The sequence below is a fragment of the Hyaena hyaena genome, unplaced genomic scaffold, assembly GCF_003009895.1.
Source record: "Hyaena hyaena isolate Hyena2069 unplaced genomic scaffold, ASM300989v1 scaffold_1584, whole genome shotgun sequence".
Taxonomy (NCBI): domain Eukaryota; kingdom Metazoa; phylum Chordata; class Mammalia; order Carnivora; family Hyaenidae; genus Hyaena; species Hyaena hyaena.
Genome location: NW_024082220.1, coordinates 197,471 through 224,869, shown reverse-complemented (window position 1 = coordinate 224,869; position 27,399 = coordinate 197,471). Strand labels below are relative to the sequence as shown.

The 27,399-nt window shown below is 40.0% G+C and overlaps 1 protein-coding gene across 1 annotated transcript in view; it reads left to right on the top strand.

Moving 5' to 3' along the window:
- The window catches only part of LOC120226096 (zinc finger protein 665-like), a 73,064-nt gene that overhangs the window by 9,573 nt on the left and 36,092 nt on the right, over positions 1–27,399 (top strand). The window contains 1 exon segment of the mRNA XM_039224305.1: positions 5–1,393. Coding sequence (XP_039080236.1) covers positions 5–1,393 — 1,389 coding nt within the window.

Here is a 27,399-nt window from a genome sequence, read left to right as displayed (position 1 = left end):
ATAGGAAGCCCTTCTGATGGATTTCCAATCAAGGAATTATTACCAACAGAAGACATTAATAAAGGAGAATCTTACCACTTAGTGATATTGGAGAAAAATGAAAGCCATGGCATCAAGGATTTTGATCTCAAGGAAGTCTGGGAAACTATGGATGAGTTTGAGAGTCAGTGGGGATATGATGCAAGAAATTACAAAGAAGTGCTTTTGACCCATAACAAAAATCTCACTTGTAGAAGAGACTGGCAACTTAATCAGTCCTCAGTTACTCTTCCTCAAAAGCAGAGTGTTTCTGTAAGAAATAATACATACCAGTATTTCATGGATGATGAGCCATTTATAAGGAATTTGTTAAAACTGGACAATAACCTGAGTGGTGCTGGAAACCAATACATGAACTGCCTGGAAAATACAATTGGATTAAGTTTGCAGGCACACCTGGCTGAACTGCAGGGATTTCACAGTGAGGAGAAAATGTATGGATGTAATCCAGTTGAGAAGTGTGTCAGCAGTGGTTCCTCAGTCTCACCACTTGAAAGAATTCCTCCCAGTACTAAAAACATTTGGAATAAATCTAGGAAGATTTTTAAATATCCTTTGTTACCTACACAAGACAGGAGAGCATACACCAGGGGACTATCTTACAAATGTAATGACTGTGGGAAGGCTTTTAGTAAAAGCGCAAACCTTGTAAGTCATGAGAGAATTCATTCTGGACAGAGACCTTACAAATGTAATGACTGTGGCAAAGCCTTTACGGACCTTTCAAATCTTATCCACCATAGAAAAATCCATACTGGAGAGAAACCTTACAAATGTAATGAGTGTGGCAAAGCATTTACCCAATTTGGAAACCTTACTAGGCATCAGAAAACACACACTGGGGAGAAACCACACAAATGTAATGTGTGTGACAAGGCTTTTATCCGAAGTTCAAGCCTTATGGCACATCAGAGAGTTCATACAGGAGAAAAGCCTTATAAATGTAATAAGTGTGATAAAGCTTTTATCAAACATTCACACCTTTGGGGTCATGAGAGAACTCATACTGGAGAGAAACCGTACAAATGTAATGACTGTGGCAAAGCTTTTGCTGAGCGCTCCCATCTTACTCAACATAGAAAAATCCATACTGGAGAGAAACCTTACAAATGTAATGAGTGTGGCAAAGCATTTACCCAATTTGCAAACCTTACTAGGCATCAGAAAATACACAGTGGGGAGAAACCACACAAATGTAATGTGTGTAACAAGGCTTTTATCGAAAGTTCAAGCCTTATGAGACATCAGAGAATTCATAAGGGAGAAAAACCTTATAAATGTAATAAATGTGATAAGGCTTTTATCAAACGTTCAGACCTTTGGGGTCATGAGAGAACTCATACTGGAGAGAAACAAATGTAGCAATTGTGGTAAAACCTTTGGAGCATTTGTTCAGCCTAAGAAAATCCATGCTGGAGAGAACCCTTATAAATGTAATGAGTGTGGCAAAGCTTTTACCCAATTTTGCAAAACTTACAAGGCATTAGAAAATACACAGTGAAAAGAGAGTATAAACTATTTTGTGTGGTAGTGCTTTTGTTCAAAGCACTCATAGGAGAAACTCATAGGAGAAAGAAACTTTGCAAATAAAATGAGCAAGTACTCAAGTCTTACTCAGCATCAGAGATTCCATCATGGAGAGGAACCATATGAAACTAACATATGTGGCAAAGCTTGTAACCAGGGCTCACACCTCCCCTGATATCAGAATATAAATCTCTGAAACAAAGCACATAAATGGAATGTGTTGAAAGGCTTATCCAAGCCTTACAAATGGAAGGAGTGTGATCAACCTTATAAAAATGTACTATTTTGGGGAGGGGGGTAAAATACGTGAGTGGGATTAAGAGGTACAGACTTCTAGTGATTAAAAAAATATGCAATTTTTTGGTCTTGAAAGAATTCACATAACATGGTAATCATACAAATGTGTCAAGATCTTCACCTCAGGAAACAGTAAAGAATTCATATTGGACAAAAACATTACACGTTTAATGAAGCTGATTGTTAGTTTAGCCAATTCTCTCAATATACTACAATACGAAAACTCACACTAGGGAGAAATAGTTCTATTTTGAGGGTTAGCCAACCTTAGGTGTTAAATTCCACAGAAAATTAAAATGATCAGTGTGTTTCCATGGAACAAGTATATCTGTAGAAAGGCCTAATCATCTTCTGTAAAAATTTTGTTACTTCAAAGACAGTAAAAGAGGGAACAGAGCAAAAGAGACATTTTGAAAGCATTAGCAAGATAATTTAAATCTACGTAATATCTAAAAGGAAACAGTCTAAAGGCCCCTTTAAAAATTGCCACTGATTTTTTTTTAAGTTTTATTTATTTGAGAGAGAGAGGTTGAGAGAAAATCTCAAGCAGGCTCTGAGATGTCAGTTTAGAGCCCAACATAGGGCTCGATTTCAAGAACCGTGAGATCATGACCTGAGCTAAAATCAACAGTCTTACACCTTTAACCATGTGAGCCAACCAGGCACCCCTGTCAATTGGATTTTTTAAAGACAGACAAATGTATATTTCCTAAGAGAAATCCACTTCAAAAATTAAGGACACAAAGTAAATTCTTGCACAAAAGATAAACAGAAACACTATTAAAAATAGAGTAGCTATAGTAAGATCAAAGTTAATTAAAGAGTAACATGACCAGGGTTAATGAAATCTATTTCATAATCATAAAGGGATACATTTACTAGGATGATACGAGAATCTTAATCCATTTTTTTTCACTACACAAAAATACATAATCAAATACTCCCATATCCAAGTCAGAGACTAGAGTCATAATGGTGGACATCCCTTAGTTTACAAACACACAGACATACAGAAACATTACACACAGACCAAACCGATGCATATGTGTAACATACATTCAAATAGACAGCTGTATACATTTACACACTCACATACATACACTCCATAGCAAACTCATACTCATGCACACACTCGGGAAATACAAGCACACACATTTACACACACTCGCCCGTACTCCCACACTCCTGGTCCCGTTTATGTAATTACATTCAGTCTGCAGGCACATGTGTGTCTCAACAATGTGTTCACATGTTGGAAGAATAAAGGAAGCTCCTGATCTTGGATGTCTGACAATGGGGGCACTTTGCATCTTTTTCACTTCTTCCATCCCTGCAACAGCCCCAAAGACGATATTTACCACGTGCAATATCTTAAAGTGCTGTGAGCCTTGCCACTGCAGGGGCAGGTGAACGGGGCAGAGTTGGAAGGTAGCAGGTGTGTGAGAGAGCAGGGTCCAAATGAGGCCAGGGGGAGGGGGTTATAGGTCGTATGCAGAGAGTGTGAGAGCATGGAGGATCAGATGCAAAACTCTTCAAAGGCATATGAGGCCATAGTTCTTGATAAACACAGATAGGTACAGAAAAGTAGGGGGGAAGGGCTAACATGAACCCTGAAGTATGGGATCAGAGTCAGGGACATCAGTATGAGCACAGATTTAGCTATAGATATGCATATAAACTGAGAGATAATGAGAAAACTGTAGATCTGTGTGTGAACAGGTTCCCAGGTCGGTCTACTCACAGGGTCTAACAGCACTGACATCATAGTAGCAAGAACATCCAGCTTTCTAACACTATAATAAATAACACTATAATAAACTTGTTGGAGTTATGGCTGATTCTATGGCAGGAGCAGGGAAAATACAAGATGAGCCTGAAGGATCTTGTAGTGACAGAATGTTAAGAGTAAGGAAGTAGTTTTAAAAAAGTGGGGACAGATCAAAGGGACATAATAGCCAAACCTGCAAGAGCTCCAGCTCCCTGTCACCAAATCTCTGACACCAACTGTGATTCAATGTAATTCTGACTTTATCTGGTGTTAGTAGAGATCCCACAAGTTAAGGGCAAAGTCTTTCCCAGGACAGCCCCCACTTCAGACACCAGTCACGAGCCAGGCATTCCCAAACCTTCTGTACATCTCCAGCCAACTATAAATTTAAGGCTTCTTCCGAACTCTGGGCTTCAATATTTGCTGGGAAGACTCAAAGAACTTGCAAAGTGCTAGGTGTATGACAATCGTGGATAAAGTTAATTTGTATATCGGGACCCATCAAAATGGAGGCCACTCTAGTGGCCCAACCCAAATCACAAATCTAAACCTTAATCAGTCTGCTCTATGACACCCAGCAAAGAAACCAAGCATACACCAAGCACAGTCCTCCAACTCAGCTTCAGCTACCTGAACTTACCCCAGAGCACAGCACCTGCTGGTCTTCTAAGGAAATCCCCAACCTCCTAGCCAATCATGCCCTGTCTCTGCACTGCCTCTTCTAAAACTCAATCTTGCCCCAAATCCCTCAGGAAGACCACTCCACTCCCTGCATGTGAGGCTCTGTCCTCCCCCAAACCAAGGGTTGTCTTCCCTGGAATAAAAGACAGCAAACTCACTCCTAAATTCATTTAGTTTTGTCATTTCCCATTTTAATGTAAAGGATAGCAGTAAAGAGCCAGATGATGGCATCCATAGTGCAAGGTTTGGGAGGATTGCCCACACAGTAGCTTTTGTCCCCCACCAAGAAGCTCCCAGGAGCTTCTCCAGGTGTTGAATCAGGGCTTCACTACCTAGACATGGTTGATGAAACCATTGGCTGTATGACTAAACTCCATCCCCAGCCAGCCTCTTTCCTCTCCCCATAGGTTGGGCTGCTGTGTGTTTCCATCCAATCATGTAGTTGGGTTTCAAAGGTGTCCAGTCCCCCATTGTGAAGTTCTGTGGGGAACCCCTGCCCAGAGCTGCCTCCTTAGTGTAATAAAGACACTCCTACCACTCAGGAAATCTTAAAGATTTCTGAGTCAGGAACCCAAGACAGAGACCAGGTGAGTGTGTTTGTGTGTGTGTGTTTATTTTTGGGAGAGAGCGCATGCATACACACAAGAGCAAGAGGGGCAGAGAGACAGGGAGACACAGAACCTGAAGGAGTCTCCAGGCTCTGATCTATCAAAACAGAGCCCAATGTGGGGCTTGGACCCACAAGCTGTGAGATATGACCTGAGCTGAAACTGAATGCTTAACTGATTGAGCCACCCAGGCACCCCCTGAGTGTGTATTTTATACCACAGCTTCCAATGACCAAAGCCTGAACAACCTAAGTAACAAAATAAATTGCACTGCATAGAATTATAACACTAAGTATAAAATAAGTATAAATGAGTTCATGTTGATATGAGTAACTAATTGAATAAATAAATGAGGGAGACGTGATACATAAGAAGAATGGCAAATAATACATGGGATTACTTAGTCCTCCAGGATGTGGAGTTTAATTCAACAGCCCACCTCTACCCTCAGGCACCAACCCCCAACCCTTCCCCACCACACACACTTGACTGTGGGCTGTGTTTAGAGTTTCCCAAGAATACAGTGTGGAAAGCATGCATGGTAATTTCATCAGAGGAGGATTCTGATGAACAAGACCTTAACTAACTGATTAAGATTAACATCATCTAAAGTAAATTGTGTTCTTGCATGAAACCCCTCAGACTGTATGCTGTGATGAGATGTGATTGTCTTCCCAAAAACCCATAAACCCAGTCTATCCATGAGAAGAACTTCAGGTTGCCTGGGTGGCTCAATTTGTTGAGGGACTGATCTTGATTTCACCTCAGGTCATGATCTCACAGTTCTTGGGATCAAGCCCCAGGTTGGGATTCTTTCTTTCCCTTCTTCTGCTCACCTGTCCTCTTTCTCAAATAAATAAACTTAAAAAAAGAAAAAAGAAAACTATTGAGAAATTCAACTTTAGAGGCACTCTAAAATGTGAGGGACCAGTACTCCTCATACCTTTCAGGAAAAACAAGGGAAGTGTGAGAACATGTCACTGAGCAGAAGAGACTGGGGGAGACAGAGCACTGCATGTAATGTGAAATCCTGGATTGGATGCTGATCGGGAAGAATGACTGTGTCAAAACAGTTGAAATGTAAATAAAGTCTGGAGTTTAGTTAACCATGACATACCAATCTGGGTTCCTTAGTTTTGACAAATGAACCATAGTAAAGTTAAGATGGTGGCATTGGGGGTAATCGGTGAGGGACATTTTGGAACTCTCTGTGTTATCTTTACAAATTTTCTGCAAATCTAAAGTTATTCCAGACTAAAATGTTTACCTTAAAAAACTTGAAAATGGTTATGATTTATTGACTAAAATAAGATTAAAATATTTCTTTAAAAATTTTTTTGTTTATTTTTTGAAAGGGAGAGAGAGAGTGCGAATGGGGAGGATCAGAGAGAGAGGGAGACAGAATCTAAAGCAGTCTCCAGGCTCTGAGTTGTCAACACAGAGCCCTATGCAGACCTTATACTCACGAAATGTGAGTTCATTACCTGAGCTAAAATTGGACACCCAACCAACTGAGCCACGCAGGCATCCCTAAAATCTTTCTTTTTAAATTTTTTTATTTTTAAGTAATCTCTACACACAATATAGGGCTCAGTGTGACAATCCATAGATTAAGAGATGCCTGCTCTACCGACTGAGCCATTCATGTGCCGCTAAAATAGTTGTATAGTTAATACTTTTTTTTTTTTTATTTTAAAGGTGTCTGTATTCCTTGGTGGTGATTTCAAAAGTGATACTATGCCCTTTTAAACATAATATATTCATATACTCCAGCTTCAAATTGCTACCCATCTCCTGAACCAAGCTTGATAAAATGGTCCTCTTTAACCTCTTGTATCCTCAATTTGGAAAAGCCATTGGAAGTCCAGCTTGAATTTCTTTCTCACCAACTGCCATCAAGACTTAACACAGAACAATCTACAAACATCTCAAAATTCCATTCAGTCTTTTCCCACATACCCAATCTTTTTTTTTTTTTAATATTTTTATTTTTTATTTCTAGGAGAGAGAGAGAGACAGCGTGAGCAGGGGAGGGTCAGAGAGAGAAGGAGTCACAGACTGAAACAGGCTCCAGGCTCTGAGCTGGCAGTCAGCACAGAGCCCGACGCGGGGCCCAAACCCACGAACCGCGAGATCATGACCTAAGCGAAAGTCGGACGCTTAACCGACTAAGCCACCCAGGCGCCCCCCAACATACCCAATCTTTTTACTGGCTGCTTCCCACCTGCACCTTTTGAAAGATTCATCTGACACCTCTTCATATGTTTCTTTTTGTCCCCTATAATTTATTCTTCAAATGTTGACCAGAAAATAATTTCATGCACTCATTTTGCTCCATAAGCATTATCCTATTTCAAATGTCCCCAATTTCTCTTAGATATAAGGCATAACATTCACAACATAGCCTCCAAAGCCAGGAATAAGTAAAACTTGGTTTTCTTCTACCTTCACCCCAGGCCATTTCCATCACAAATCAGGATTTACAATCCCAATCTCAGGTACATCTTGGGAAAATTTAATATCTCAATTTAAAATTACACATTCAAAGATATTTCCAGTATGTTCACAGTAATTCAGGACTGTTTTAGGGAATCTTAACTTCACTGTTACCATTAATAAAAACACAACTATATAACTACACACATATTGATTACAGAAGATTTCATGCACCATGCTCTTTACTATTTCATATCAGGCTGGTGTCAGTGTGTCTCGTTCACCTCTCTCTCTGCAATGAAACTGGCTCATAATTGTTCTTAACATTCTTTGAGGTCTCAGTGCATCCATGACTGAACAGGTGGGAGACAATTCACATTTCCCTGATGAGATGAGGGAATTATGTATTTCTTCCACAGCAGGCACAGTGCAGCCTGAATATGCTGGGGTCATGGTTCATGAGAACAAAGGGGCTAATAGTTGGAAAACATGCAGTGATTAGCACAGCAACTTACACCAGCCACCAACTAGAATTATCCAAGAGAGCCAAGTAAACATAAATGATGGAAGAAACGACATAAAATGACACAAAGGGGGTCACCAAAACAGGGATGCTTTGGGTGGCTCTGGTTTCACAGGAGGGTCTGGGGGAGAGACTGTTTCTATGGATGCGTTGTGCCTCTGAAGGAGAAAAACCATGGAGTTCCTGGCCAAGGTCGTGTGTCGCAAACACAAAATGTCATGGAAAAATATCATTGCTGCATCTAATGAGCCTGTGACCTTGTTTCTATACTGTGAAGCACAACAATATCCCAGATCACTTTTTTTTTTTTTTGGTAATAGTTTTGTGATTCCATTTGCCAGCCATATACATAGGAAAAAACATATTAACCAACATGTAGAACACCCCACACAGGACACTGAAGGGGCTGATGTATTTTGGAGCTTTTCCCATTCAGTCATGCTGTTTCTGCTGTATTTCAATTAGTTCCATCATATTCATTATCACATGCACTTGCCTTTAGAGAAATCACAATATTGCTCCTGAAAATGTCTTTGTGACTCTTGCTCACTATATTGAATAGCAGATTAATTCTAAAAGTATAATCTTTTTTTTTTTTTTTTTTTTTTTAAGTAGGCTGCCTATTCCCAGCATGGGGCTTGAATTTATGGCCCCGAGATCAAAACCAGAGCTGAGATCAACAGTTGGATGCTTAAACGACTGAGCCACCAGGTGCCCCTGAAATTATAATACTGAAGTATCTTAAAATTCAGACTCTGCTAGCACATGGATCAAACACCAAGAATCCCTTCAACGAGGATTTTGTTAAATTACATTTAGCAGCAGTCATGCATTGATTTAGCCTCTCTTTCACAAGCTTAGCCTGTGCAGTGAGACTCTATTCCCAGACATGCTCACCTACCCAGATTCCTGTGCATCTCCTAACCTTAGAGACTGTGCTCTCAGACCAACCTAGAAAATACTAACAGACTCCCTCCAGATGCCAGGACTGGGAACTGTGTGTAAAGTAGCTAGCAAAGCATGTATGGGAGGGAGGAAGCCAAATCCTGAGATACAGGTTAATGATTCTGTGACCTCGCCTCCCCAAAGAATTGCAATCATCATGTCAGCTGTAGTGGGAATGATAGTTCTATACTTGGGGAACTGAGAATGGTTCTGAAAAAGTTTTTAATCTTTAAAAAAAATGTTTCTTTATTTTTGAGAGAGAGACAGAGAGACAGAGCATGAGTGGGGAAGGAGCAGAGGGAGAGGGAGACACAGAATCTGAAGCAGGCTCCAGGCTCCGAGCTGTCAGCACAGAGCCCGAAGTGGGGCTCGATCCCACAAACCTTAAGATCATTACTTGAGCCGAAGTCTGACGCTTAACAGACTGAGACACGCAGGCGCCCCTGAAAAACTTTTTAATTACCGGGATCTATTAGAAGTTTCTAGTGAGCATATCCAAAGGGACCATTGGAGTGTTTGAGAGAGACTTCCGTTTCCATTATTCCTAGAAGCAGACAGGGCATCACATGAACGGAGGAAATGCTGAGGTCTGAGCCATGAAAGACCAGCAAAGAAGCACACGTGCCTCACTGGATTCTGTGCTTCTTTGAGAATTTCTGTTACCTCAATCTAATTCTTTGTTACTTCTCAGACCGAACTCCCACCACCATTTAACTTATAGACAGAGAGAAAGACTCCTACAAATGACCCAAGAAGGATTTTCTAGTTTTAAAATTTTCAGTAAGTGCAATACATTTTCAATTTTCAGTAAATGCAAAGAAAACACATGATGCCAAGAAGTGAGGTTAAAAAATATTTTCTTTGTTTCCCTAACTCAAATCAACTAGAAAGCCTATATAAAATGGACATTTTCTAGGAAAATACATTTTATCAAAATTGACTTCAGTAAGATAAAGGAGTACAAACAGACCAATATCCATAGAGAAGAGGAAGACATTTATCAGAGTCCCTCACAAATAAAAGCACCAGATCAGAGTAGCAGCCAGATTCTTCCATTCTTTTAAATAGAAGGTAAGCTAATGCTACTTACTTAATTCAAGAGCATCAGAGAGGAATTAAAATTTCCAAATTATCTTTTTACGTCACATAAAATTCTGATACTGAAACAACCTGAAGTTTGTACCAAAAAGAATACCACAGAATGATGTCACCTCTTCCTACAGATGGTACCATGTAGAATAAATATAGCCAAACCCCCTGAAAAATCATATAAAAATATAATGAGCAAAGAAATTTGTGTCTAAAATTCACGAATGATTCACTATTAGGAAATTCATCTACTTCATCATATTTAAAAAGAGAAATCAAGGGGCGCCTGGGTGGCTCAGTTGGGTAAGCGTCTGACTTCGGCACAGGTTAGGATCGCACGGTTCGTGGGTTCAAGCCCCACATCGGGCTCTGTGACAGCTAGCTCAGAGCATGGAGTCTGTCTTTGGATTCTGTGACTCCCTCTCTCTGACCCTCCCCTGCTCACACTGTCTCCCTCTCTCTCTCAAAAATAAATTAAAAAAAAAAACAATAAAAGAAAAAGAAATCAAGAAATCTTACTCATAGTTACAAAAGCATTATTTGGAAGAATTCAACATGTATGAATGTTAAACACTCAAAATTAGGACTTTCTTTAGGATCCTTCCCAACTTTGCTCATAGGGAAGCACTAGAGATATTCCAGTAAGGCAAGAAACCACACTAAAAAAAGGACATGATCACCTGGCCTATTTATTTATCACTGTGTTGTAGGTTTAGCCAGGGCTATTTAACATGGCATAGGAATTAGAAAGACGTAGAACTGTGTTTGCAGATGATACAAGTATACCACTGGAAACACAAAGGAACACATAGAAAAATCCACTTTGAAAAACAATTCAGTAAGGTTATAGTACTGATATACAAAAACAATAGCCTTTTTGCACATAGATTTTTTTAAAAAATATTTTATTTTTAAGTAATCTCTACACCCAACATGCGACTCAACCTCATGATCCATGTTCAAGAGTTGCACACTCCACCAAGTGAGCTCCACAGGTACCCCGTAATAGAATATTTTTGTACAATAGCTGATGTACAACAAACAATCATTTATGAGTTATACTTGCAGAGCCTGCAATTACAAAAGTGTGACATAAAATAGGGGCACCTGGGTGGCTCAGTGAGATCAGTGTCCAACTTGGGCTCAGGTCATGATCTCATGGTTCCAGGGTTTGGGCCACGAGTCAGGTTCTGTGCTGACAGCTCAGAGCCTGGAGGCTGCTTCAGATTCTGTGTCTCCTCCACTCCCTCTGCCCCTCTCTGACTTGTGCTCTCGCTCGCTCTCAAAAATAATAAATCAATATTTAAAAAAAATAGTGTAACCTAAAATGAAATATGAGCATGTGGATGGCTCAGTCAGTTGAGTGCCAGACTCCTGATTTCAGCCTAGGTAGTGATACGTCTACCTCCATGCTGAGCATGGAGTCTGCTTGGAATTCTTTCTCTCTCTTTCTCTTTCTCTCTGTTTCCCCTTCTATCCCTCTTCCTCATCCTCTCTCTTTCTCTTGCACTCTAAATAAATAAATAAGTAGCTTAAAAAAAGAGAAATTAACTAGGAATGAATCAAATAAAATGTGTAAAGCCTATATGGGAAAAAATAAAACATTCCTGAAATACATTTAATGAAAGTAAATTTACATCATGCTCTTGGATAGAAAGATTCAATATTAGGGGCGCCTGGGTGGCTTAGTCAGTTAAGCGTCCGACTTTCCCTTAGGTCATGATCTCGCCGTTCGTGGGTTCGAGCCCCACGTGGGTTCGAGCCCCACGAGCTGATTGCCAGCTCAGAGCCTGGAGCCTGTTTCAGAGTCTGTGACTCCCTCTCTCTCTGACCCTCCCCTGCTCACGCTCTCTCTCTCCTAGAAATAAATTAAAAAAAAAAACTTTAAAAATTTTTAAAAAAGAAAGATTCAATATTATAAGAAAACCAATTCTTCTTAAGTTAATTTATAAATGTAATTGGTTCTTGACATAGATACCATCAGTTAGTTTTTTGAACTAACAATGTTACTGCAAAAATCTTATAGAATAATGAATCAATAAGAGTACCCACAAAAACTCTTAAAAACCCAAAAATGAGCATGGTTATCCTTATGAGATGTTTATTTATGAAGAGACTATTAGATCAGTGAAGTTAACAATTCATAAGTATGCCAAAGTACATAAGAAAAGTTAATAACCAGCAAAAACTACAGTAGGTATAACATTAATGATGCTTGGTATTTGGGAAATGGAGATTCCTATAAAAATGACAATAAATGGTCTTATTTTTCACATCCTACAGCAAGATAAAGGCCAAACAAAAGATAAGTCAATGCAGTAAAAAATAATTAAAACATGGCTCAATTCCTTCCTAAGACTTGCTTCTTAAGCACCTGATTATAGCCAACCTCTGGCTCATAGTCTTTAAAGAAGTAGCTTGCTGGGGCGCCTGGGTGGCTTAGTCGGTTTAGCGTCCGACTTTCGCTTAGGTCATGATCTCGCGGTTCGTGGGTTCGGGCCCCGCGTCGGGCTCTGTGCTGACTGCCAGCTCAGAGCCTGGAGCCTGTTTCAGTCTGTGACTCCCTGTCTCTCTGACCCTCCCCTGCTCACGCTGTCTCTCTCTCCTGGGAATAAATAAAACATTAAAAATAAATAAATAAATAAAAAAATAAAGAAGTAGCTTGCTGACAGCTTTAGGGTTGAATGAAGTCTTCATTGAATTTTGATGCAAACTTGCTTTGTATGTTCAGAGTGGCCAGTGGTGTATCCGTTGGCACCACCTGCTTCTTGAGTGTCTTGCAGGACATCGTGATTGGCCCCAGGAACTCCAAGATGATAGAACTTAAAGGCTCTGTGTGCCTCTAACATACCGGCTGCTTGATCCTAAACGTGCTGGTAAATATCACTCTCTCTTCCTGTGACTGAAAACGAACAGTGGAAACATCACATAGAAATATGACTGGGGGTTCAGAATAACAAGATCACACAATCACCGCTTGACCTACTTTTAACCTCTCCTGTCTGACATTTGGGATTCGTGATCTGGGCGAGCAACTCCAGTTTCAAGCTCTCAAAGGCGTTTGGATTTAGAATTCATTTAGAGAGATGTGGGTTCGAATATCAAATTTAAAGAGAGAAAAACTGATGAACAACCCATAGAGGCAGAAATGTTTGTTTCTTTAAAGCAGCGTGCCAACCCTCACCCCCCAGCCTCCGGCCTGGGCTGGAACTCCCAGGAGAACAGAACAGCCAATGGGGAGCAGAAGTGACCATTCAAAGAAAAGCAGTTAGTAACAAACTGCACGTTCCCACAGAAGACTTTGGCATTTCGCATTCTGGCGTCCATCACCGACACTGACCACCCCGGCTTTTGCTTCGTTAAACAAGGAGCTGTCACTGCCCGGGTCTCTGTCGCCCCACGAGGACCCCCAGCCCCAGGTCCCCTCGCTGCTCCGCTTCCCCTCGCTGGAGCGCGTCTCCACCTCCCGCTACAAATGTTCCCCGGGCACCGGGCTCAAGTTGGCAAGCACCGCGGCTCCCAACAGAAGCGGCCCGCCCTTCCCTAACGTTGTTCCCAGTCTGGCTCCAAACCACACTGACGGGACCGGGAGGAATCCATAGCAGAACCGGAAACCGCCGGGCAGGAACGACACACAGAACCGAACAGCGGGCTTGGTATGGCGCAAAGCAAGAGACTCAGCGCGCCCGGGCCGCGCCCCCACCCACCCCGCCGCCGCCGCCCCGGCCCCGCCCCGAGGTCGCCCGGGCCTAGGGACACGGAGGACGCGCACGCGCGCTTTCCTGCAGACCCGGAAGCCGATCGAGGGGAGCAGCCGGCGTGCTCGGGTGAGTGAGTCTCCTTTTTTATGGTTCTTGCCCTGGAGGCGCTCTTCAGGCCCCGCCTCCACCCCCAGGTCTCGGGGGTCCCCTGGTTCGGTAAAATCTTTGAAACTACTGGTCCGCCTCGCAGGGAGGGCGTCCCTTTCGCCTCTCAGGGCGTGGCCATAAGACGTTCCGAGCCCCGTCGGTCGGTGTCGCCCGCGCGTCTGCGTTGGTTTTCTCTCCGGGACAGGTTCTGGCCCAGCCTTTCTGCCTCGGGCCCTTACAGACCTCAGTCGCCTTGCCTGTCGTTTTCCTGCTCAGAACCTTTCTCTGACTGCTGAGTCTCCCTCCCCCCTGCCCTCACCCCCAACCGCGTCGGGCACAGTCGTCACCAGGGAGGTGGATGCAGATCCTTCGCCCCGCCGCAGGGAGGGCAAAGTAGGGACAGAGATGGCGGGAAAGACGCAGAGATCTGCAGCGTCAGAGGGTCATCAGAAAGTTCGGAGAGAAAGAACTGCGGGGATTGAAACAGAGGCTGCTGCAGAGCGGGGTCAGACTGTTGGAGGAGGATAGCGAGGGAGGGACACAGAAATGGACAAAAAAGACAGAAGAGAAACAAGGACACAAAGAGACTCATACAGAGAACAAAACACGTGGTGGTGTGGGACGAAGCACAGGACCCAAACCCAGGTGAGCAATGAATTGATTGGATATGGAGTATTACGTTGTGAAGTACTGATTTGTGGCCCTATGACCTCGTTCATCTAAAATTTGGTGAACTGTTTCAGCTATGTAGAGGAGAACGAGAGTTGTGAAACCTGGTGTTTGAGGCTTCTGCGCTTTCTAAGTGTTGCATCAGAAGATCATTCCATTTGCAACCCCCACTCATCTAGAGATCAGAGGCCGATCAGTCAGTTGATGGGGGAAGCCTTTCTGTAACCACATGGTGCTTTTTGCAGTGGCCGTTGTTAACAGTACTGTTTATCTCTCCCTCTTTTTTCTGTGGCTCATGGCATTCTTCTAAATTTGAATGTATCCCCACACTTGTTTTATCTTTAATCACAAGAATCCACTGGATAGCTTTTGAATTTCCAAATTATTTTCCCTCTTACTTACACTGTTCAGATTATGAGTTTTACGTGCTGTCTACTTTTTCACAAGTTGGAATTGTTCTTTGATGTCCAGTACATAACTTCAAAGTATTTTGTTACACATCAGTTAAGGTTGTTCATAATCTTTTAACACTCAAAACCTGTTTAGGCAGTTAATTTAATATTCAGCAGTTCTCTTTTTCCCATAGGTGATCTTTTACATTCCTGAATTCTGAGATGAATTCTCCAGCTAAGTAGATGTTCTCTTCAAGTCTCCTTTGTCTTTCCTGTACAGATGTTGAAGGATGGGCTGTGTTGATGTGGAACTTTGTTCCGCCAGATTCCATTCATTTATGGTGCAGAGATTGCTCAGATCTCATGTCTCCACAGGTGACTCTTTTTCATGTTTTCCAGGACTAGTAGCAATTTGTAATTTCATATAGTTTTCCTGGAAAAGTAGAATTAAATGCTTGGGTTTGATTAAACCCATGAAACAGAAGCTTCTCTTGTTCAGGAATATGCACAGAAATCTGGAATTAGGATAAGTCCTTTCTACTTAAGCCCGTCCAGGCCACCATTTCAGCATTTACTTACACCCCGTTCTGCTTACTCTACTCTGACTTCTTACGGGTAACTTGGTAAATAACTCCCCCTCTGAGCCCCGGTGCCCTCATCTTTTTCGTGGTGATAATAGACCAAGAATTTGATCCCTGAAACAATTTTCAGAATTGGGTGTGTGTTTGTCTTTGGAAATTTTCTGGGAGGTGGTGTACAGTTGGAGTTTACAATGTGACCCAGTTCCAAAAATAATGAAACCACTAAGAAGAAGGCAGGAGTGTAGTCTCAGAGACAGGGATATGCCTCTGTCAGCTCCACCCTCTCTGTATCATAGCTAAATTTTCAAAACTTGATGGTGTCATCTCTTGACATTAAACCTACTTACGGCTTCTCATCACTATCAAGACAAAGATCTAAACTCTTAGTTACCAGGGAGCTCTGGAGCTTGGATGGCCCTTAAGAGTTGTTCCATATTGATGGCATGCACAGGCTTCTGTGTCCTGCATCAATTATTCCTTGGATGCTGGCTGCCTAGGGAGGAGCCAAGAACTTGAATGAGGCCATTCCCTTTGGTTGAGTGCAAGGAGACAGTGGACAATGCAGTTGCAGTAAAATGTGTAGGTTTCAGCAGAGGAGGGCTTTGTGAAGGAGTGGGTAAAAAATGCACTTATTGGCCTTCATATAGGACTTTCTTGTCCCCCAATCGCTCCTGTTGCAGTGGGCAGTAAAGGACTTTTTCCCATAGCAAGTTTCTCCCCATATGTATATTGTGGCAGAGGGTGGGGTTATGTTGATTCGAAACATAAAACAACATACCTTTGGTCACACAGTATAACCTTACCTGGGAAAGAAGACCAGAAGAGGGAAGAAAGGAGGAATGGCTCTTTTCCAGGTAAAATCCTATTTTTCGTTGATTGTTCTTCTTCCTAATATGTCACACTTTGGACTTGTTAATCTTCTTTGTCTCTGAGGCATCCTGCCTAAATTGTTTACTCACTCCCAGGCCTTCTCCCAGTCTCATCTCATCTCCATGCAGATTCCATCTCACTGTGACCCAGTGACGTGGAACGTGGGAAGATGCTCCTTTTAGGTGGTCATGCTGTGAAGGATTTTCTTCCCAGGTGAGGACTGGAGGTGGGGAGTAAGTTCTGTGGTGTCTGTGAGGTTGGGCAGTAAGGATTCTTCAGAGACCCCTTCTGGATGCCCTTTCAGCTCATATAAACCAGGATTAAAGAGATTACTATGCAAGTAGTGCATTATTATGCACAAGTACCTGAGAAACCCTGGGAAATAAGACTGATGGAAATTTGCTTTGTCTGGTTTTACACATTAAATGAGGGAGTCATTGTGCTTCTGACTCCAAAATATTAATATCTTGGAATAGAGTGGGTGTTTTGTTTTAACATAATTGGTTAAGTGTAAACTCAACCTACTTATATAACACTAAGTGTTTTTTGAATTATTTATAGTACATCCGTCTCATAAAGACCATGGTGTTCATTTAGAAACTCTCATACCATACATCTTTCAGATAAAAATGTTTATAATTTAGCCAGATATAGGAGTAGAACTTTCTGTCATCAGAGAGGCTGGTGCTCAATTTTCATTTTATGAATTATTGTTAAATGTTATTATTTTTTTCTTTTGTACTAAACTCTCTAGCATATATATATATTTTTAAATATTTTTTTTATTTATTTCTAGGAGAGAGAGAGACAGTGTGAGCAGGGGAGGGTCAGAGAGAGAGGGAGATACAGACTCTGAAATAGGCTCCAGGCTCTGAGCTGGCAGCCAGCACAGAGCCCGACGTGGGGCTCGAACCCACGAACCGCGAGATCATGACCTAAGTGAAAGTCGGACGCTTAACCGACTAAGCCACCCAAGCGCCCCATCTCTAGCATATATTTTTGTTGTTCAGTTCCACACAGGGATGCAGTTTAGAAACTAAGAAGTAAAATATCCCTTCCCTCTCACATCTTCTACCATCACTGATTGTCTTCCTCAGGAACTGATGTTCTCTTTAGTGCATATCTTCTAAAAATGCATTTATATATTGTAATGTGATTTTAAAAATATTCTTCAGTAAATATTTTCATGTCCCTATATTTTATTTATATTTTATTCTGCAAATTGAATTATTTACATACCATATGTCTTGAAGTTGTTCTCATGTTAGTAAACATAGAGATAATTGCTTTTTTAGGTCCTCATTAGAACATTCTCTAAATGAAGAAATATGGGTCTTTTGCAATTTCTTACTGTTACAAAGAATACCACAGTGGCTGCTTCTGAGCAGGCCAACTTCACTACAGACATCTAAGGATACCCTAAGATCGTACATCTTAAGCATGATTACCAGGTTAATGATGGTCTTACTGAGGAGGATGGTGTTTCAGACATTCCACTTACTAAATAAAGATTTTAAATAAACTGGCTTGAACATCCTCAGCTAAAGGAAAACATAGAATAGAACTAAGAAGTAGGAGAACAATGTTTCAACAAATAAAAAATGTCAGTAAAGAGATAGAAATTATAGTAAAGGGAAGGAATAGAAATTCTGGAGTTAAGCAAGTATAGAGACCAAAACTAAAAATTCACTAGAGAGTTCATCAGCAGATGGACAATAAGAATAAAGAATCAGTGTACCTAAACATAGGTTAACTGAAATTAGCAAGCGCGAGCAGAAGAAAGGGGCGGGGGGCCAGAATAAGGAAGGAATAAAAGAAGAAAAATGACCAGAGACTAAGAAACCTTGGGGACACTATCAAGAATACTGATATACACGTAATAGGAATCCTAGAAGGGAAGGACAAAAAAGAAAGGGGACAAGGAATATTTGAAGAAATAAGGCTGAAAACCTCCTAAATGTATCAAAAACAACCTTCACATCCAGAAAACTTCAACAATGACAAATGCATGGAGATGCCTGGCAAGCACGTAATCAGTCATCTTTTATAAGACAAACGAGTAAAAGTGGAAAGTAGCATGACGGAAGCAACTTCTCATATACAGGGATTCTCGAAGGTTAATAACAGCCTATTTTTCATCAGAAGCTGTGGAGGCCAGGAAGCGGTCTCCTGACATGTTTGAAAGATTAAAAAAAGGATCTACCAGGAATTCCCTACCAGGGAAATTATGCTTCAAAATTGATAGTGAAATTAAGAGACTCCTAGATGAACAAAAGCTGAGGGAGTTCTTATACTTACAGACTTAGCCTACATAAAATACCAGATGGAGTTCTTCAGGCTGAAATGGATGGAAACTGCAGTATCTCTCAAAGTCATAGGAATAAATAAAGAACGCTAAGAAAGGTAACTACATAATTAAGTATAAAAGGTAGTTATTATATTTTAGTTTTCTAACTCATTTTTTCCTTCATGTCTTAAAGAACAAGTGTATAAAACAGTAACAAAAATTTGCTCTTGAGTGTATGAAACTTCTGTTCATATCTTTTGTAAAGATATAGTTCTTGACAATAAGAACATAAAGGGAGACTATATAAGAATGTGCGTATGCTATTAAAGATAAGTTAGTATCAACTGAAATTCAAATATTATTAATGTATAAACTGCAATTCCCAGGATAACCACTCAGAAAATAACTTGAAAATAGAAAAATAAATACAGAGGCAATCAACATGGTATGCACACACATAGACACCCAAAGAAGGGAGAAATTATGAAATGGAATATTAGACATACAAACAGCGGATGTTAAAAGTAATTCTTACCAGTGGTAACTTGAAATGTACATAAACTCTCCAATGAAAGACAAAGAAATTAATTTTTAAAACTGATTCCTCTCTGTCTACAATAGGCTCACTTTATTTTTTTTTTAAGTTTTTATTTATTTTGAGAAAGAGTGTGAGTGGGAGAAGGGAAAAAGAGAGAGGGAGAGAGAGAATCTCAAGCAGGCTTCAAACTGTTGGCACGGAGCCCAGTGCAGGGTGAAACTTACAGAATGTGAGATCATGACCTGAGCCGAAATCCAGAGTCAGGTGCTTAACTGACTGAGCCACCCAGGCACCTCAGACCTCAATTCAGATACACAAATAGGTTGAAAGTGGAAAGATGGAAAAAGATACTCCATGCACATAGTAATGAAACCTAGCTGGGTAGGTACAAAAATATCAGACAAAATAGACTTTAAGTAAAATTGTTATCAAAGATGTTGAAGGACATTATATGTTGGAAAAAAGGGCCAATCCATCAGGAAGGTAAACCAACTATAAATAATAAGTACATAACAAACAAAGCCCCCAATTTTTTGAAGCAAAAATTGAGGAGATAGTTCTATACTAGTTAGAGACCTCAATATTCCCTTTTTAATAATGGATAGAACAACCAGATATCAATAATAAAGGAGTGAGCAACACTGTAAGCCAGCTAGATTCAGCAGATATATACAGAACACTGCATCCAACAAAAACTCAAAAAATAGGGTTGAAGGGAACTTGTTGAGTTTGGAAAAGGGTATTATTAAGATTCCATGGCTAACTTCATATTCAGTGGTGAACAACTGAAAACTTCCCCTTAATACCAAGAAAAAAACAAGTGTGCCCCATTTTGCCACCATGTGTCAACAGTGTACTGGAAGTTCTAACCAGAGAAAATACAGAGGAATAATATATAAAAAGTGTCAAAATGGGAAAAGAAATCAAACCATCTCTATTCATAATACATGATCTTATATTTAGAAATAATCTTATAGTAATCTTATATTTAGAAAGAATTCATTGAAGTTACAGAATATAATATCAGCACTCATAGTTCAGTTGTATTTCTGTACAGTAGCAATCGACAAATGGAAAGTAGGTAAACAAGTCCATTTATAAGAGCAAGAAAGCAAATGGGAATAAATTTAACTAAGTAAATGGAAGGTTTATACACAGTGAAAACTATAAAGTTGCTGAGGAAAATTAAAAAAAAAAATGTTTGTGGGTTGGAAGACCGTAAAATGTGAGTCCTCCCCAGAGCAATAGAAAGAGTAATGCAGTCCTCAGCAAAATTCCAACAGCATCTTTGCCCAAATGGGAATCCTGACTCCTAAACTCATATTGAATTGGTAAGGATGCCACATAACCAAAATAAATGTGAGAAAGAGCAAAATTGGAGGACCTAAAATTCCTGACATCAAACCTTACTACAAATTTCGAGTAATCAAAACTATAATTCCATCAGAGTCTAGAAATACAGATCAAAGTAATAGAACTAAGTGACCACAGATAAACACATACATCTATAATCCATTCCTTTTTTACAGGTGTGCCAAAAATAGACAGTGGACAAAAAATAGTTTCTTAAATGGTACAGGCAAAAACTAGATAATCCGTGTGAGAATGAAACTGAAATTACCTTGTACTGTATAAGGAAATACATTCAGAATTAATCAAAGACTAAACATAAAAGCTAAAACTATAAAAGTCTTAGGTGAAAACACAGGGGTAAATATTCATGACCTGAGGGTTGGCAGTGGATTTTTATATGTGATCTCAAAAGCAAAAGAGAAAAAGACAATGGAGATAAATTGGTCATCATCAGAATTGATCATGTTTGTGCACTAAAGGACATTATCACAAAAGTGAATCAGTCTATCAAATGGGAGGAAGTAATTTCCCAATCACATATCTACTAAGGGTCTAGAACCTAGAATATATGAAGAATTTGTACAACTCAACAACCGAAGTACAAAGAACCCAACTTAAAAAATAGTCAAAGGGTTTTAATAGACATTTCTCCATAGAAGATATACAAATGAAACCAACACAAGAAGAGATGTTCAATGAAAGTAGTCATTAGTTGGGGCACCTGGGTGGCTTAGTCGGTTAAGTGTCCGACTTTCGCTTAGGTCATGATCTCGCGGTTCGTGGGTTCGAGCCCCGCGTCGGGCTCTGTGCTGACTGCCAGCTCAGAGCCTGGAGCCTGTTTCAGTCTGTGACTCCCTCTCTCTCTGACCCTCCCCTGCTCACGCTGTCTCTCTCTCGCTCGCTCGCTCTCCTAGAAATAAATTAAAAAAAAAAAAAGTAGTCATTAGTAAGATGCAAAGTCAAAACCACAATGAGATATCATTTCACACCCAGTAGGATAGCTATTGTAAAACAACATCAAAATGTTGGTAAAGAGGTGGAGAAATTAGAATCATGACACATTGCTGTTAAAATGTAGCTGCTGTGGAAAAGAGTGGCAGATTCTTAAAAAATTAAACCATGTGACTCAGTAATTTCCACTCCTAGGTATATAACCAAAAGAAAGTGGATATCCAAACACTTATACTTGAAAGTTCATAGCAACTTACTAATATTAGCCAAAGGTGGTAACAATGAAATGCCCATCAGTATTTGAGTGAATACAGTCTAGTCCTGCAATGGAATACTCTGCAGCCAGAAGAAAGGAAGTGTACCACTCATAACATACTGTATCATGGATGAACCCCAACATTATTCAAGTGAAAGAAGGCAGCTACAAAAGGTCACATTTTTTTTTATCTTTCCTCTTCCATGAAAAGATCCTAAATCGGTAAATACATAGAGACAAAGCGTTAGTGGTTACTAGGGACTGGGGAATAGGAAGCACCTGGTTAATGGGTGAAGTCTTTCCTTTGGGGATGATAAAAATGTTTTGGGTCTAGACAGAGGTTTGTGCAACATTGTGAATGCACTAAATGCAACCGAATAGTTCCTTAAAATGGCTTATTTTATGTTAAGTGTAACTTGCTCAGAATTATCTTAGATGAATCAACTCTCACTCCAGCCAAGTCAGTCTTTACATATCTGTGCTTCTCTAATTTTGTGTCAAATAAGAACATGTTCCCTGTCCATTTGGTGAAATGTGTTTTCATTTCAGGGACGGTTGACCTTCAGGGATGTGACCATAGAGTTCTCTCAGGAGGAGTGGGAGTGCCTGCACCCCGCTCAGAGGGCCTTGTACAGGGATGTGATGCTGGAGACCTACAGGAACCTGGTCTCCCTGGGTGAGGAAAATGTCCCTCCAGAAGCTGGTAATTACTTTCTATGTCTTTGCATTTTCTGTTGAGATCCCTAGACTTGATCACAGGAGTTTCAAATCCCTGTTCCTAAGGGAGTGATTGCAACTGTTTTGATTGAGAATGGAAAGGCTTCCTAATGTGGCAAATGGACTCTAACTTCCCTTTTCTTCAGAAGTTCTGCATTCCTGCTTGTTTAGGTGGTTGCAGAACTTAGCAGTCAGAAGAGCTTAAGGGAGAAAACTGGTGATGGGGAGCACTGGGTGTGATATGTAAGTGATGAATCAGTAAGTTCTACTCCTGAAAGCAATATTACACTGTATGTTTAACTAGAATTTAAATAACAATCTGGGAGTCTGGGAAATAGGATTTAAAAACCCTTAAATTCTTAGTAAAGTCAAATTTCATGGACATCTTTAAGGCTCAGAAGCAATTAAGTTATTAAAAATCGGGGGAAAAAAGGAAAGCTAATGGTGAATTTTCTTAAATATCTGACTTTGTGGTCTTACCCTTGCACTTTTTGTTGAGGAGTTCTTGGAAAAGACCTAGATCTCTGCATACCTAAAAAAATCCTTAAGCATTCAAGCAGTCAGTTGACTAATTTTTGAAATATGTTCTACACCCATATATAATGAATGTCCTTTCTTCTTTGCTGAACAAAGAGCTGGGAATGTGTTCTGTAAGAGCAGAGCAGATCATGTTCTGTTTTTCTTCATAAATGGAAATTCTTCTTGAACTGAATATCATCTCTGTTTTGGAAGAAGAGAAAGAGCCCCGGACTGTGGATAGTGAAGTGAATATGGGGAGACATCCAGACAAGTGGGAATGTATTGGGATGTGAGCACAAGTCAGAGCTCAGATGGGCACAGAATAAATTGTTCCCAAATTGTTTGGGAAAGATCTGTGGAAAAATGCAAGTTCATTCCTTAGGAGCTGTCAAAGGAAATCCTCCTGCATCCCACACACACTTCTTATCTGTCATTCCAATGAGTAAGTCAAATGTGTACGAGTGTAAACTCCCACTGTTAGGACCTATACCACGTTTACCTGGCCCCTCCAACCATACTGGTTCGAGGTTTGAGAGGGGCTGGGATGGCTGTCCCTACAGAGTCTTTCCCCTGATCTCTCATGGTTCTCATTCCATACAGGTCAGAGCTGAAGTGTCTGTAGCGCAAACCCAGGACCTATTCACTTTCCATTCTCATTTTGTATCCTTGAGAGGAAACAAACAAAATGTAATAACTGTCTAATAAAGTAGAGCTAAGGCCTATCTATTTCTTTCTTGGGCTATCCTGGCTTCTTGAGGTTGGGTACCTGTGCATTAATTAGGAGGAAGTCATGATGTGGATAATTCCAAAAAGTGAAAATCAAAATTAGATGTAGGTTAAATAAAGCACAGCTTACTGATATCTCTAGTTAGCTTTTCTGTAGGAAAAACATGAATTATTCCACAGATGTGTATTATATTCTTGGTATATGGAATTTCATTTATACCCAGCATGGGGTTTGAACTCACAACCCCAAGGTCAAGGGTTGCATGTTCTATGGACTGAGCCAGCCAGGCATCCATCTTTATTTTTTTAAACAGTTTGATTACCGTCACCTATTTCTGCCACTTTCTCTTCAACTACCTGCCTCTAGCAACCACCCATATGCTTCTGTATATAAGAGGGGTTATTTTGTTTAAGATTTCACATATAAGAGAAATCATACTGTATTGGTCTTTGACTCATTCCTCTTAGCATAATACTCTCAGGGTCCATCCATGGCTGTCACAAACGGCAAGATTCTATTCTTTTTTATGGCTGGATAATATTGTGTTGTATATACACATCTTTATCCTTTCATCCACACATCAGTGGACACATAGACTGTTTCTGAATCTCAGCTATTGTAAATAATGCTTCAGTGAACATCAGAACGCTTCTATCTTCTTGAGTTACTATTTTTGTTAAGTATTCAGAAGAATTGATAGATCACACAGTAGCTATCTTGGCTATACCAATTTTGGCTCCACCAACAGTGTACAAATTCTCCATCCTATCACCAGCACTTGTTATTTCTTGTATTTTTGATAACTGCCATTCTAAAAGGTGTGAAGTGATATCTCATTGTGATTTTGATTTGCATTTCCCTGATGATGAATGATGTTGGGCATCTTTTCATGGTCTTGTTGGTCATCTCTAGATCATTGGAAAATGTCTATTCAGATCTTCTGCCCATTTCTTAAATTAGATTATTTGAGTATCTTTTCACCATGTTTTGGATTATTAGCCCCTTATCAGATACATGCTTTGCTAATATTTTCTCCTATTCAGGAAGATGCCTATTCATGTTGTTAAAAAAATGTTTCCTTTGCCGTGCATACAGTTTTTAGTTTGATGTAGTCCCACTTACTTTTGCTTTTGTTGATTTTTCTTTTGGTGTCAAAGTCATAAAACAAAACACAACAAAAACAAGCATCATTGCCCAGACCTGTGTCAAGGAGCTCATTATGCCCTATCTTATAGGAATGTTATAGTTTCACGTCTTAGGTTTAAATCTTTAATCCATTCTGAGTTAAGTTTTGTGTATGGTATCAGAAAGTGGTCCAATTTCAATCTTTTGCCTGTGGGAGTCCAGTTTTCCCAAACTTCTATTAAAGATACTGTGCTTTCCCCATCATATAGTCACATCTCCTTTGTTGTAAATTAATTGACCATGTGTGTGAGTTTATTTCTGGGCTCTATTCTGTTGATCTATGTGTCTGTTAGATTTTTGTTAAAATCAAACTGTTTTAATTACCACAGATGTGTAGTCAGGAAGTTTGAAATCAGAGAACATGATGCCTCCTCCTTTGTTCTTCTTTCTCAAGATGCTTTGGGCATTTGGGGTCATTTGTGGTTCCATACAAATTTTAGGATTTTTCTATTTCATGTGTAGGTTTTTATATAGATATAAATTTTCAACTTATTTGTGTAAATACCAAAGAATGAGATTGCTAGGTCATATTTAAGAGTATGTTTAGTTTTGTAAGAAAGTGCAGCCTGTCTTCCAAAGTGGTGTCCAACATTCCCACCAGCAATGAATGAGAGTTCTTATTGCTCCACATTCTCATGAGTATTTGGTGTTAATATTCTGGATTTTGGCCATTCTCATAAATGTGTAGTGATATCTCATTGTTGTTACACATATTTACCTCAATTAAACTTATGTCTTTTTTTAAAAATGTTTATTTTTGAGAGAGAGAGAGAGAGCATGAGTTGGGTAGGGACAGACAGAGAGAGACAGAATCCGAAGCACGCTCCAGAGAGAGAGAGAGAGAGAGAGAGAGAGAGAGAGAGAGAGAGCATGAGTTGGATAGGGACAGACAGAGAGAGAGAGACAGAATCCGAAGCAGGCTCCAGGCTTTGACCTGTCAGCATAGAGCCCAAAGCGGGGTTCGAATCTATAAACTGTGCAATCATGAGCTGAGTCAAAGTTGGACACTTAACTGACTGAGCCACCCAGGTGCCCTATGGCATTCTATAAACTATTTGTGATATCTTAAGAACATACTTGTTTTTAAAGTTTCTGCTTTAGTCACGAATATCATTAACTTGATTTGCCATAGCTTTTTATATAATGATACATTAATTTGGGGTGCTTGGGTAGCTCAGTCGATTAAGCATCTGACTCTGGATTTGGCTGAGGTCATGATCTCACAGTTTGTGAGTTCAAGTCACACATTGTGCAGTGTGCTTACAGTGTGGAGACTGTCTGGGATTCTGTCTGTCTCTCTTTCCCCTGCCTCTCCCCATTGGCAAGATCCCTCTTGCTCTCTTAAGTAAATGAACTTAAAAAAAAATTCTTGTATATGTCTAGTGGAACATGTATATATTACATAATTCTTTTGAGTATATACCTAGAAATGGAATTCATGGGACATTTAGTTTTATAATTTTTAGAGGAAATACTGTCCTGTAACACCATACTGTCTCCCTTTTGAATGTTTTCCATTGTTACATCATACCATAGTATAAGTTCTTACAGAATGAGTTACTATTATGCCTCTTGCTAAATCAGTTCCTTTTTCTAAAGTAGGGCATTTTTTTTATAAAAATTTTTTTTTAATGTTTTATTTATTTCTGAGAGACAGAGAGTCAGGATGAGCAGGGGAGGGCCAGAGAGAGAGGAAGACACAGAATCTGAAACAGACTCCAGGCTCTGAGCTGTCAGCACAGAGCCCGACACGGGGCTCAAACCCACGAACAGTGAGATCACAACCTGAGCTGAAGTTGGACGCTTAACTGACTGAGCCACCCAGGCACCCCTAAAGTCAGGCTTTTAACTTATAACAGAGTCATATTCCCAAAGATGTGCAAATACAAGCACTATCCCCGCATTTATAAAAAGAAAACTTAAAAACATTGTATCTAACAGTAGTGTTTGAAGACCATGGTTGAGAAACTTCCTTTGTTCATTATAAAGTATTATTTGGGTGTGTAATTATGGAATTTAGTATAAAATATTTACCTTCCAACTCTATTTGATAGGAAGCCCTTCTGATGGATTTCCAATCAAGGAATTACCAACAGAAGACATTAATAAAGGAGACTTTTGCCACTTAGTGATATTGGAAAGAAATGGAAGTCATGACATCAAGGATTTTGATCTCAGGGAAGTCTGGGAAAATATCCATGAGTTTGAAAGTCAGTGGGGATATAAAGCAAATTATAAAGAAGTGCCTTTAACCCATTACAAAAATTTCACTTGTAGAAAAGATCAACAGCTTAATCAATCCTCAGTTACTCTTCCTCAAAAGCAGAGTGTTTCTGTGAGAAATAATACATACCAGTATTTCATGGATGATGAGCCATTTATGAGGAATTTGTTAAAACTGGACAATAACCTGAGTGGTGCTGGAAACCAATACATAAACTGCTTGGAAAATACAATTGGATTAAGTTTGCAGGCACACCTGGCAGAACAGCAGAGATTTCACAGTGAGGAGAAAATGTATGAATGTAATCCAATTGAGAAGTGTGTCAGCAATGGTTCTTCAATCTCACCACTTGAAAGAATTCCTCCCAGT